At 44.4% G+C, this 14691-nt stretch overlaps 1 protein-coding gene across 2 annotated transcripts in view; it reads left to right on the top strand.

Annotated features, from left to right (window-relative positions):
• cep85l (centrosomal protein 85, like) overlaps positions 1 to 14691 on the top strand; it is a 72158-nt gene that overhangs the window by 2150 nt on the left and 55317 nt on the right. Inside the window, exons 1-2 of one of the 2 annotated variants that reach the window (XM_062550193.1) lie at positions 2137 to 2636; positions 5899 to 6057. In XM_062550193.1, coding sequence (XP_062406177.1) covers positions 2588 to 2636; positions 5899 to 6057 — 208 coding nt within the window. In that variant the 5' untranslated portion in view covers positions 2137 to 2587. Of the gene's footprint in view, positions 1 to 2136; positions 2637 to 5898; positions 6058 to 14691 lie in introns of those variants that run through there. The other variant, XM_062550194.1, reaches the window with a different exon arrangement.

The raw sequence follows: 14691 nt of genomic DNA, 5'->3' as shown, positions 1-14691 counted from the left end.
TAAAGTATACTCAATTGCCCAAATATTTATGTGCTAAATTCTGCCTTCTTAAATACTCAAGAAATGTAAAAACAAGGTCTGGTCCAACCTCTTTCTGAACCCTCATGTCCTTTTAATCTTCTCAATTTCTGTAGCCGTGTGTCAGTTTAATGGACCAAGAGAGATCTGGATCCCATCCAGACGCTTATGCTATTTTCTATGAGGTGTTATTGGCCTGAACTCTTCTCTGTACCGGCGTGGTAATATCTCTGGTATGAAGTTTTTTTTCATTGGCCAATACTGCAGACCTCGGGGGAATAACGCAAGCCGATAATAGAAAATGCTTGCATAGAATCATAGCACTGAACCATTGTAAGAACATCTCACATATGTGAGATCAACACTGTTGCATGTTTAGACTCCATTAGGCAGCTTGATTCAGTTTACAGTGACATAATTGCCTCTGAATGTGGACACATACCAGGAGCCTTACGCAATTAATTTAGATCTTCTGGGTAATTGAACTCGGATAATACTGTACACAACTAATTATGGAGGCTAGTTTTCAGGGACTGAATGCGGTTCATTGAAGCTGGAAACAGCCAAGTCTGGTCGGCCTGTAGATGTGTGCCCTAGCCTTGGCTTTGGGGATTTGTAACTGGTGGACGTACTGTATCTTGCTGGTTGTCCCTTGTGGTGGAACTGAATGGGGCAATGAAAGAGTGTGGAATGACAGCTGTTTTTTGTTTTTTTTTCTGACACTTAGTTGACACTTTCTGGCTTTCATGGGGTCACTGCTTTCTGTCTTGTGTTTTGTTTAACTGAATGTCTGTGTTTGTATCTGAAAAAATCATATTTTGTTGCTGCTATGCCTATGAAATTGCATATTGCTTGTGGAGGTAGTAGTTAACTGCCTCTTTTGTTGATTTAATTCCTCTCCAAGGTGTTTGTATTGACCTGCTTCCACATCAGTATGACCTTCTCCTTTATTGAAAATAAGTGAACAAACAACATCCACCAAATGCATGATATGTACTGTGTAAAGTTTGTAGTATAAACAAACCTAACATGTCACCTTCAGAGCAGCTGTGAAATTCACTTCATTGATACTTTAGATGTAGACAATTGTTTGACTCAAAAACAGTTCACAATGTTAAGTTTTGTTAATTTATTTACTTTTAATAGACTATCTCACGCAGTCCAGACATATTATTCAGAGTGTTGTGTGAGAGAAGTTGCACACGAAAGAGGAACTTCCCTGATAGCCTACGAAGGGTAGGCCTACCAGGGTACCAAAGTTTTGAAATTGTGCTTGCTAATGGTTGAGATCACCATGACTCATTTGTTAAGCAATACAAATGGGCTATTCTGAAAAAGTCCTACATTTCACAGAAATTCTAAGTTGCATTAACCATGAAATAGTCAAATTGTTCTACGTTATTTGACTATGACACTTTGGACTATCATATTAGCACAACATATTTGGGCATGTTTGTCTCCACTGAAATGAGGAGGTCAGGGCAATGTGTTTATAGCCTCAGTGCATTCTTGCCTCAAGCTAATTGTGTGTCTTCCAGGACACTGCTAACCAGAGAACAGGTGCTGAGATGAGGTTGGTTTCACATGCTACCTTAAATAGTTCTGCTGATTTTACTGAGCAAAGATGTGGTTTCTCCTGTAGGGACACATTTCTCTGCTTATGCTAGTTCTTTTTCCTTTAGAGCCGTTTTCATATAAAATAGGCTACAATTTATTTAAAAGGGCAGAATATGCCTGCATCTTTGTCCTTCCTCGTTTTTAATATGAAGGCTAGCCTATTTAAATAAACATTTGAAAATGTTAACTGAAAGAAAAATTGACACACTAGATAAAGTTTCTGATTAATGAAATAGTGCTGAAAGATTGCTTACCAGGTCACAATGGTGACATGTGAATTTTTTTTTTTTTTTTGGCAGTTCCCCCTTTGCCCCCAAAAAGGAACAACACAAAAACTGCTTTAGGACTCGAAGAGATAACGTTTTCGCAAACCGGTGCATGCACAAACACAAAGAAACAAGCCACTAATAGCCAACATATCTAATTGCCTTAGTAAGATACTTTACACAGAACATGATGGGTGAACCTAACATGAATAGCTGTTCTGTTTGGACGCTCGCGACTCTGGCACAGTGTTTCGGTGGCGCGCTTTTGCTTGCTACTTGCTGCGACAGCCGCGAACCGAAGCATCGGATTGAGTAGGAGGAGACAAGCTCTGATTGAGCCTTTCTCCAAGCGGAGCCTACAGCACACGCATTCAGTGAGATCACATCCTTACGAGCCAAGCATTGCAGTTGCCAGCGAGACGCTAGTATTTCTTGCTGAACCTTTCCCAGATTCCCGACTCATGGATCCCGTTTAGGATATAACGTTTCATGTTGTTAAATCGGGAAGCTGTGTAGGTTTCTGTTTCTTTATTATCTGAAATCGTAGCCAGAATGTCAGCTCACAGTATGTAAGTATGGGCCGCACTTAGCGATTCCCCCATCTCGGTGGGCTCACGTTTTGTTGTATTTGCTTTTCGGAATTAAGCCTCGAACGGTTACATTGTCGCAGACGAACTTCTGTAACAATGTGGGCGAGAAACGATTTCGAAGATGGATATGATGCCTTTAAAACAGGTAAGATATTACTAGGTTTGTCGTTTGTTCACAGCGCTAGCCACAAGCACAAAGAACCGTCTTCTTGATGTTCCACTGATGTGGAATAGCTCGGGTAAACTCAGTCTGATGCTCATTGCTAATTGTAATAGCTTGCTAGCCACGTAATATGTCAATGATTCACTAACGTTGGTTATTCTAGCATATTTGGGGAGCTAGCTGACGTTATGTTAGCTATCTTTTCATAAATGTTAAACGTTATGTTAGCTATCTTTTCATAAATGTTAAGCGAACCCCCTTTAAAATACAGACCAACATAACTAGCTTGACTAGTTTGGTGTCTAACGTTTGCTAGCCACAGACGCAACTGTACGTTACGTTTGAAAAACCTTGAATGCTAATAATATCTTTGCCTATGGTTAGCACCAGTGGTTTAAATACCCCCATGGCAGCGGGTCCTCAGCTCGCACTACCCCCGGCAGCTTTGACGTGCTTGTCAGCATAAAGAACTTGAAACTCGCCAAATGGACATACTTAATATAGGAGTGACAGCTTTGAACGAACCGTTAGTTTCCTATTATCACTGTCTTGGTCTGATCGGACCTAAATTACGCGGGTGTTTTTTTGAGGAAGAATGTAGGGTTTTAGAATTCTGGGCAGATGATCAAGAACCCTTCTTTGGCAGATCTGCCATGACAACGGCAAGTAATGGTCTGTCGCCGATGTGCAGGCCTGCTTGTCACGTTGGGTCACCCATTTCTGTCTGACAAAAAGACTGAACATCCATCTGTCTGTCCAGTCGATGTCCTATCGCACCTCAGTGCTAATTAGAGGATGTGGACACATGCCACTGTTGACACAGCTTTTAAAAAAACGTGCTGTGCTGTTCTGTCCCCTGTGTCTGGTGGTCAACCTCCATGGGAGAGGAAGAAATAGATGTAAGCAACCTTACTCAGATTCTCACATTCACACATCTGATGTTACTGTATTATAACGTTATTGGTCGCGTATTCTGCGGTGCCATGCCCAAATTGTTGGTCCCCAAAACTCTTGGTAGAAAGTACTGCAGCGTCACCCCGGGGGCGCTGAGAAGTGTCTGTGCCAAAGTCTTTTAATAATTTATCTCGCATTGCATAACTGCTTTTACTAGGCTACATTTGAATAGCCGGCAGACGTGTGACTAGTCTGTATGACAATTAGTTTGAAGGTTTATTTCTTCTGAATGTAAAATAGATCCTGAAAGTTAATTATAGTAATTAAGTTGGGGGTTCATGTGCTGTCACTAATCTATGTTTAAAATAATTAATACTTGCCTCTCTCTCCCTCATTCTCCTTTTCCTCTAAATGACAGCGTCGGCCACTGATTATACAGTGGATTGGACGTTTCAGCTCATAGTGGTGGATAGCAACAGAGGCTGCTGTGTGATTTGATGGCCTAGTTCTGCCGTGGCAGTGCATGCTATGTAGGCTAATAGTCTGGGCTCTGAAGAAGTGGTCTGGATCATGGCATCCCCAAGGCCCAGGGTTACCTCAGTCTGCAGAGTCCCATGATCTGCAAGCTGCACATTAGAAATTCTGAGGTCTGTATTGATGATATTTAGAACTCAACCTTAAAGATCCTTCATCGGGATCGCCATGTTTAAACCCTTGAGTTCTGCGCTGAAATCACAACAAATGCATGATCCCAAAAAACAGGGGTCACCAGGCACTACATTAGAATAATATGTATTGTAGGATCCTGCACTGAAACCATATTCTAAAGTCTGGAAAGCGCATCCACCCACCATGTGCTATCCCAGTGACTAACTAGGACGGCCTTAATGACCAAGCCCTGAACGGATTAGACACTTAAAATAGATTACGGCCAGATAATGGAGGACAACAGAGGGTGAAAAGGCCTGCGCTAGACTGCCCATTTGGTGAAGACGGAGGTCAGGTTAACATAAACATAGCCCTCACCTGGGTAAGCAGGTATTTGGCTACCTTTGCTGGCATGATTTTAGCACCCATAGGTTAACCGTGAGGTAACAGAGGTGAAAGTGAAGTGCACACTCTTTGGCTAAGACAGTCTTAAGGTGTTGAGAATGAGATGGTGAAGGTTATGTAAACCGCTTTCGTTTACCATTCACTGATGGTGAGCTAATGTTGCAAGCAAATATTTTAAGGTGTCCTTAGGTGACATGGATACAGACTTGTGTTGCAGTGTTTTTTGCCTGACATAGATTAAGTGTCTGGTTCAATACCCAGCTTCCACCCTTGTGCCCTTGAACGAGGCACTTAACCCAGAGTTGCTCTGGGGACGATGGCCCTTGTAACATAATGTAAGTCGCTTTGGATAAAAGCGTCTGCTAAATGAATACATGGAAATGGAAAAAGCATGACTGGGCTACATGCATGTGTGTTGAGGTATTGGTGTGATTATGTGCACCTCTTGTCTGGCAAGCTTTAGCTAAGACATATGCTAGTTAAGCTAAGCTGCTTTTGATGGAGGTCTCATCAAATTGCTGTTGTTTCATTAGATGTGATCCTCTTATCAAGCTGGGCCGAACTAACTCACAATTCAGAGTGACTTGTCTCTACTTAATACATTGCAAGTGGCCAGAATGGGTCAGTCTGGACAATTGTTGTGTTTGTTGTAGAGGTGGAAAGTTAAAGTGTTAAACAGTTTCTTGTTTATACATTTGAAATGGTCCTCTGAGTTTTACTGTCCCAGTAATATAATTACAGATTGGGTTGAAAGTGTGTAAGTGACTGTTCCTCGAGCTGTGGGTGTGCCCCGTTGTGCAATTTCTAAATACACAAACTTTCAAACTCTCAGGTGGTGGTTGTAGACTTAGAAATGTGTTATAGTTTGTGTTTACCTTTAGTGTCCTTTTGCTGTATTGATGATTTGTTCCACAAATTCATGATGCAAACCATGGGTATTGATCTGTTGATCTGTGTCATTGTGTGGTTATCTTTACATTGCATTACATTACATTAGACTGACCAAAGTGACAACCAACAAGGGAAACAATCAAGATAGAGTGTGATAAGAACAAGTTAGTGCAGCAGTGAGTGCTACTTCCATGCAGTGTCAGTTCTAATCAGGTGCTAAGTGCTAGAATTAGCATCTTTTTACACATCTTTTGTCTGTTCTTGTAGGCCTCAACACCTGGATGTGTTGTGTTATTGCCTGGTTATCTTTTTGACACGTCTTTGGTCTGTTCTTGTAGGCCTCAACACCTGGATGTGTTGTTATTGCCTGGTTATCTTTTGACACGTCTTTGGTCTGTTCTTGTAGGCTCCAACACATCCTCACCTGGCTGGGTACCTGGCTGTGAGTCGGCATGGCAGACCGGCTCGGTCACCACTGGCAGCAGTAACCGCGGGAGACGCCACAGCACAGCCTCGGATAGTGGCGACACCGGAATTGGCACGTCTTGTTCTGACAGTGTGGAAGGTAAGGAGCTGTTATGTCATAAACACTTTAAAATGACGCTGGAGTCCGATCACTAAGTAAGTCCCTTGTCCTTAAATGACTGGATATACCCATTGACTAGGGCTATTAGTTACTTATTATTGTTTAAGGTACTTTTAATTGGCTCCTACTGAAGGTTTGGCCCCATTAGCCTAGTTCCTAATTGGTTTGTCTCCATTCTCCAATAAGGGTTGGTTCTGTGTTTCTGCTTGACAACTTTGTTGTGTGTCCATATGAACGTGGACACAGTTGGGAGGAGAAGAGCGGGAACTACAGAATTAAACAAAGTGAGAGCTGACTGGGTGTCAGAGGAGACCGTATCCAAATTAGCCATGCGAGGCAAATATAGATTGCTTCCTGCACTCGCTGCAGGGGTGCTGTTTTGCTGACCAATTTTAGAGTTAGTGCTGCATGCTTTGTGTTCTGCTGCCGAGCACAACATCACACTGGGACTAGTTAAAGATGAGTGAAGCTGAAAATATCACAGAACAGTCTCTTGGAATTGTGCAGGATTTAGAATGCTTAATTTGTAACTGTTTGTTCTTAAAAAGTATCTATTCCAATTAGTTTTGGATTGTTGAGGCTGTAAAGTGCTAATTAGCTTAACCTTTTCTAGGCTAAGCAAAAGTAAGCCAAGAACAACTTGTGAATTTAGGCCTAATTATTAGTCTGAAGTACAACCAGATTGGATAATGCTGCACAGACATTGAATTGCTGAGACATTGAATTTACCTTTCTGGTAAATTGGGCACTCTTGTCGTTCATCCACTCCTACCGAATCATTTACACACATTTACATAAGCATTTCACAAGAGATTGTGATGTACTCAAGGGCCCCTAGTTGAAGAAACTCAAATCTGTAGGCTACACTTTGTGCAACCTTGATTGCAAAAGCACTGCACTGTCGAAACTTTGCTATAAGAGTGTACTGAGCTCCGGAAAAGGGTGTTTTCCAAGTAACTTTAAGACAAGCCAAAGCAATGTAATTTTGGCAAGTGCCTTACTGGAATACTTGGAGAACTGAAACAAAAAACTTAAAAAAAAAAAAAAAAAAAAAAAAGAAAGACAAGAATCCATCTCATATTTGTGGCTACACTTTAGTGTACTTAAATCTGTTAAGGACTACTTCCCACATCACGGATGTGAAACGAAAAGTGCACCCGTATGATTCAAATCAGTTGACTGGTTTCTTTACACATGGATTTTACTTTAAAACAAAAACATCCACTCTAACTCTACTATATGCTTTAATTGGCTTTACTCTCATCACTTTCAGCATTGAAATATGTTCCATCCTTCGTGACGTGTTGGCAAACTGTGGTGCGTTTCCTTATAATCCATTTTGCACTGCTTAGCCTGGGTGCAGTCTAAATTCTCACTGCTCATCCAACACAGTCTTAGTTATAACTCATCTCTTAATTGCATGTTGTGCAAGTGTGTTCAGGAACATAGCCTTGGAATTGGGCATCTGGCTTCCAACCATTCAGCAACACTCTCTCCCTCTCTTACACACTATCTATCTTTGAGAGCTAGTTTTGGGGATGCAGCTTCCCTGGACAAGGCTGCTACAGAACTGTAACTATAACAGGGACCAGCTGTTCCTGGTGAACGTTGCCCTGGAGGCTGCAGAGACAAAAGACCGTGGACACGAGGGGTAGTCTTTAAGAGAGAGGACTGTGTAGTGGTTATGTCCACTAGGACTACAGGTCTGCCATTGTTAGGCTTCATTTAAGCAAACACAAGGAATAGCTTAACATTTCCAGTCTTTTTCTGTTGTTGTTGTTAAAAGCAGTCTTTTGAACGGCACTTGAATGTATGCACTAAGCAGAGGTTCAAGCCCGTCTTGAGCAGCATTGTTGAAGAGATGTTGATTAATGGAAGCAGGAAGTGGGATTTTCTCTACGTCTAGTGACTGCAGGCGCAACGTGGTACTCGGTGCACCTCCCAAAGGAGCCGTTGTTACCCTGGGAACGTTCAGGGGTAATTGCAGCATGAGTAGTCATGTGGACCTAATTGGAGCCGGAGGCAAGAGCAAAATCAAACCCTGTTTCTTCAACTCGACCTCCACAAACTCAGCCGTAGCTCCATCACTGCCCCAACCCCTTTTGTCTGACATGGCAGACCGCAGCATCCAGTCTGCACTCCTCACCCCTGCCTCACCCTCACCCAGATACTCCCCCTTACAGTTTGTCTGGAGACGTATTATTGGCTTGCCTTGTCTGTGCTGACTGATAGCCTAGTAGAGTGATGCCTGGTTGTGCTCTAAATGGCTTGGCTCAAGCCTCTCGGTGTCCATATCTGGGTTCAAAAACTAGCTTAACACACACAAAAGATGATCCTCCTGGATCAGTCGTACACAAATACCCTGGGTGTTCCGCTTTGTGACGGCTGATTCTGGCTCAGAGATCAGCACACGGCTCGTGGCATGCTCCCATTGATTGTAGTGGCGCGTGGGTTCAATTGATCTCATTAGCATCAGTGCACTGGAGCCGCCTGCAACTGCAGCAGCCAAAGCCTTGCTGCCCACCCCCTCCCCCCTACTCAGAAATAAGGTCATGCTTGCAGCTTTTCTGTTTCACATGGCACACCGCGCTCTCTATTTTCACAATGGAGGGTTTTTTTCTCCCAGCTGTCCATTGTCAGTGATGATCTAGGCTGTTCAGCCTAGATCTGAAATAAAAAAAAAAAAACCTTTGTAGGAATTGCCAAACAATTATTTCTGTGATTTTGTCAGCAGATTTTGAGAGTTTCTGGAATGGGGTAAATTGAAGGCTTCCCAGGATCGTCTTTACAGGGTCTCAGATCCCTCTGAGTTCCTAGTGCCCGTCAAGCACACAGAGTTGCCAACAGCCTGGGAAGTAGGGCAGATCCCGCCGTGGAAGTGCCTGTAATCAGTGCGTAGGAAGCGCCACATTTGATGGCCCTTATTGGCGAAAGAGAGTGAGATAATGACTAGAACCACCCCCCACTTTCACCACTTGGTCTGCGGAGATGAGGACTCCTCTGGCTGGCAGGCTGACTAACACGGAAGGAGCTGAAGACCAATGTGGTGCAAATCTGAAGGAGAATAAGATCCAGCCGCACACCCTACTGTGGTCTTCTGTAACAGGGATGAATGGGAGAAAGTGGGGACAGAGAGGGAACTTGCTCTTTCTCTGTAGAATTGCTTTCCCCTTATTAACAGTAAATGTATTAGGGACAGCACCACACACAGAGAAATCCACTTATATGAAAAACGGAGGTGGCCTTGCGTGAAGGATGTTTAAATTGTGCCTTGCAAATCTATTGTTTGAATGTGTGTGTTTTTTGACCATGATCTTACGGAGTAAGCTCCTTTGTTCTAATCTCTGTTTTTGTTCACAAGCATGATATTTATGCGGCAAGTTTTTTTCTCCAGAGGCGGTTTCTATGTAGAAGCGACTTCCATCCGCTCGAATGGGGAGAACCTATTTTGAGACTGGCCGCATAATGACTATATCAAGGCCGGCAGTTAACAATGGTTCTTTCCATCATTCCATCTTTTCCCTTTCTCTGTTTCTGTGTAATTCTTTCTTTTGCTCGGCCATTCTAACACACACACACACATTCTTTCACATTCTCTTGCATACACCACCAGCAGGTGTGATTTAGATTCTTTGAACAAATTCACCTAGCACTGAGAGAACAGTTGTAACACAATGACTTCCGACTGAAAGATCTCTCTCTGCATCTGTCGCCGTCACTCTCAGTTTCTTCCAGCTTTTATACCACTTTCATCATGCCTTGTCCTCGCTTTAGCACTGCACCCAGATACATTTTTTTTTCACATTAGTTCAGACTGAACTAGACAGTGTCCCTCCTAAAAGTGAGCAATTTAATTATCCGTTGGCCTCGTCCTCATTCAGTAGAACGTGGCATTGAGCGACGTCGCCCAGGGGATGGTGCCACATTCAGGTCACTGCCTTGCTCACCAGCTCTGACAATTTTGGAGCCTCGGCCGCCGACCTATTGACCCTACGTGCATGTCACAAGCGTCAGCCAAACTGGAATAAGGTCTACTGACTCCATCGCCTGGCATGCCAGACATGAATGTGGGATGGAAATATAGGTCATCCTAGCCAGCGTTGCGCTGACTGCGGTACACGCATCGGAGGGGGTTGCCATTGGTTTGTGCAGTCAACTGTAATTTCTCAAAGTCTGGCGAGGGTCTGCTGGATGGCTTGTAGTCCTTTCCAATCCCGGTCAAGTTTGGAGCGGTCTGTTTTTTGAGAGCCAGGCACAGATTAAATATTTACATTCCAGATTAGATGTATTTTTTTTCTCTCTCACCAGCCAGAAAATCTGGCAGATAGAACGTGAAGTAATCTGGGATATTGGCTTGGAAACTTGTGTAAATAGGCCAGTGGTGAACTGGGTTGCTGCTAAAGGGTCTGCCTTGATCAAAGGTCATGACATTGACAAATGAGCATCCATCTGTGAGCCATCATCTTCTGGCAGTGGCTTTTAGCCCTCCTGCCCTCAGATGGAATCGTTTACCCAGGGGGTGGGTGTCAGATACCCCCCTCCTGTCCAGCACCCCCACTCTCAAGAGAGGCTGGTGTTTCACAAAACCCGATAAATGTCCAAGGATAGAGGTTTTGTCTAACCAAACTGACCTTGAAGAAGACTTAAAACTGCACTGGCCGTGGGGTGGTCTGGTTGTCAGCGTCTCAGTATTAAGACTCCTTGAAATCTTGCGGTCACGAAGGACCATATAGAATCTCCCTTTTCTCTACCTTGCCTCGTTTCCAAATTAGCTGGCGGCTGCTGACCTAGAAGAAGGCTCAGGAAATTCCTCTTCTTTTGAACCAGGCCACCGGCCTGACCCTCGTCACTAATTATACTTGGCTATGGCAGCAGGCACTCTCCAGCGTAATTACCTCTGGGCTTCCTCCGCTCTCCGCCGGGTGTTCCGGAGTGTTCCGCAGCCCCTTGCTCACACGCCGTAAAGCTCGCAAACATGAAAGGAGGTCTGCGTGGCCGTGCAAGTGTGAAGACCATCGGATGGGACAATAAAGGAGGCGAGATTCGCCTGTGATCTCGACTTGTGAAGCTATTTCACATTACATTCCCATTTTGACTTCCTCCTCAGGTGTGTCCAATCTTTTGGACGTGGCCTCAGAATTATTAGGTACAATTACTGACCGGCAAACAACTTTCATGGATACGCTGAAAGGTTACAGATGTAGGTTTATCCTTTCATTTGGCCAACCTATGACTAATGTTTCCCTCTAGCACTTGAACCACAAGAGTGTCAGGAACGCCCATTTTGACTTCATTAGTGAGCCAGCCCTCATTCCTGCCCTGAGTTCAGAGGAGGCTTCTGTTCAGAATGTCTTATTCGCCACAGTTCACGCTGTGGGACATCCTTCTGGTCTCATCCTTAGCTTGGCCCAGGCCCCTGAGTGACAGCAAGGTATCCGGTTGTTACGACTGAGGATAGATGGTGTCATGAGGTGATGACTTACGTATGACTGCATGACTTACAGGGCCAGGAATATCCACAGAGGTGCCCGGGAATACACAAGGAGGTAATGCCAGCCATGCAGAACGGATGCCTCAGATTCCCATCAAGGGGCACCGCCATGTACACCATAGGCGATGGTTGCAGAATCATTGAGATGTTGAGGCCTGATTTTGCAGCTGTTTATGGATTTCCTTTGCCAAGTGTGTTTGTGTTGGTATATCTTCATTGGGAGAGAACAGGCACTACAGATGGAAAGGAAAAGCCAATAGTTTAAAAGCTTTTAAAGAAATTGGTGGCCAGCTTGCTGCCAGCAGTCTCTTCAGTCTGGTCACCATCCAAGCTCATGTCAATGCTAATCACGTCCTGGCAAATGTGTCTGTCTCCATCCAACACATGGGACTCGATCTTAAATTGGTCGGAAATGAATCACAAAATCTCCTCGGACAGCTCTCCATGTGGCACACTGTAATTTATGTGTGAACTTTGCCCCAGCCTCCCCCTCCTCGGAGAGGGTTGTCTAATGTATCCAGGCAGCTTTTAGGACCCCCCTCATAGATTAGCCTGTCTAGCAGCCCATCTCGTTAGAGTTGTAGCAGGGGGGGGGGGCGCAGCGGTTGTGCTCAATTTGTGGGTAGTAACCGACACCCGGTGCACAAGCTCCCCCTTATAGCAGATTTGTCTTTGTCCCAGGAGGAGCAATCTGCGGCTGAAAAGGCCTAGCCCTGCCTTTTGAATGAGATTTGCAGCAGATTTGCTATGCGAGAGTAAATTGCTGAAGCAGTTAGCCTGAGCTCATTAATGTTGAGGTTATTGAGGACGTTGAGGGGTAATTTTATTAGGCCTAGCTTTTGAGGGGGTTCAGGGAAGGGGGGCAGGTGGGCTGGGGGAGGGGAGGTGTTTAGGGATGGGGTTGGAGGGGAAGCCTGCCCTTGTCACCCTTCCAAATCCAGAAAACCCCTCTCAACCAGCTGCTTTGACTCCATCTCGCTAATGACATCTCAGGACCCCTCCTGACACCCCCAACGGTGACAGCGGGAACCTCGAGACCCTAATACTGGACTAATACTACAATTACCAACTTTAGCCTAGTAAATTAGCCTGCATTCTTTTAGGGTTCGCATTAAATTAGGTCTTTATCTTCTGTAATGATATACTTTCTGTAGTTATGTGGAGCTTGTTTCTGTAACCTTAGTGGTAGGCTATATGAATGGAATAAGGTTGAAGCTAACAAGATAATTTTCTGGTAAGAACATAAATGCAGCGTAATGAAATAAAGGCGCAAGTAAATAATTAATAACCGTTGAGAGTCTACTTGCACAGTAAATTGCATCTGTTGTGGTCTTCTCTTGATTTTTCCAACCGTATAAGCCTGAGGGCAGTTGAGGTAGACAAACATCAACACTGTTTGTTTCACCCCCCACTCTGGAGGTCAGATCACAGTCTGTGTGCACAGCTGCTAGAGATGTGGCCAGGCTTTCATCATCTAGTCCTAAATAGAGTAAAACACATTAACTTCAGCAGACTTGGGTTTGACAAAGCGTGCCTGTCAAAAGCTGCGGGTTCAACCATAAGAGGTGTGGATGTGTGAGGTAAACATATGCCTCAGGTTTCAAGGCCGTCCATATGGAGGACAGGGTCCGTAAAGACTAGATGCTCATCAGGACAGGGATTGTGCTGAGAGATCGTTGTGTGTCATTTGACTTACACACACACACGCACACACATTCACACACACACTTTCTCTCTCGCTCTTTCTCCTTCTCTTTCTCTTTCTCTTTCTCTCTGTCTCACACACACACACACACACACACACACGATTACAAGCGGGTTGCACTGTCCCTAATGCACACAGCAGACGCCCCCTCATGAGTGATGATGGATTGTCATAAACACGGGAGGGTCTCCACCTCTGAAGTCTGCATCTGCCAGAAGGCCTTAGCCTCGCCGCTCTGGCAATGCACACAACACACACGACTCTTGGAAAGAGATCAAGACAGTGAACAAATGTCGTGGGATCTGCACAGAAATGAGACTAGCAGGTGCCCAGCAAAAAATGTGTGTGTGTGTGTGTGTGTCTTTGTATGCATGCTCATGTACATATACTCTAGTCTAGTGGGACAGGTCTCAAGCTATGCTTCTGTGTAATGGCCATTGCAGATGAAACCTAGTATCCAGTACTGCTATGCTTTACTCTGTCACATACGCTCTCCTTTCCCCCTCCTCCACTGCGTTGTTTCCTGTTCATTTCATTTCTGGGGCACAGAAGCGTGTTGTTGGGAGACGGGGTGCTCTAGTGCTACTGACACATTTATTTTGGGGTTCAGGTGACTAGAGCATCCACATTTTCTATGTGTACAGAAGAAGGCATCAAAATCACAGGCAGACAGAAAGAGACATAGAGGTGGAACGCCTTGATGCTTTCCCGTAATGACGTATAGTCTTTAGACCTCGTTTTGAGTTTTCCCCTGCAGATTTCAATGTGGCCAACCTCGTTATTCCAGGTACCATGGTTCATTGACTACAGTAATAATTTTCTGTGTATTAGCCACATTGTGTTTTATACAAGTTAAAAGAAACAAAGCCATCTTAATACCATATTAATTGCCCCCTGTGTATTAGCCTCATATTTTGCGAAATCAATGTATAAGCTGCGGCTAATAGTTGGGAAATTACGGTATCTTACAACTGGTGCATGTATAAGACATGTATTGCCAGTGTATAGACTATTCCTTACTGAAGTTTAGACCAACTACGGGTCCATGAGTGTGACCATCAATTCAGTCCTGTTAATGTGTTAAGTTCCAGCATTTAAAAAACAACAACATTAAGCCCCTCTTTTTTTTGTTAATTTACAAAACTATTATCATAGATCTGACAAAACAACCCAGTTGGCACTAGCTTTGCGACATTATAGCATTTGAAATGTAATCCCGCTGGCATTAAGGGGATTTGCTGCAGCAAGCCCCCGCTGCTGCTGCTGCTGCTGCCTCTCCCAGTTGGGTGATGTGTGGAGATGGGACAGGGCCATGGAGGGGGTGGGTGGGCGGAGGGAGGGTGAATGGATGGGTGGGTGGAGTGTTGGTAGGCTCTATGAAGAGGGTGGTGGAGGCAGAGGGTCGGGGTGAAGACTG

Source organism: Sardina pilchardus, chromosome 12 (assembly GCF_963854185.1).
Source record: "Sardina pilchardus chromosome 12, fSarPil1.1, whole genome shotgun sequence".
NCBI lineage: Eukaryota > Metazoa > Chordata > Actinopteri > Clupeiformes > Clupeidae > Sardina > Sardina pilchardus.
The sequence above is the reverse complement of the archived record's forward strand: the minus strand, read 5'-3'. Positions and strand labels throughout refer to the sequence as shown.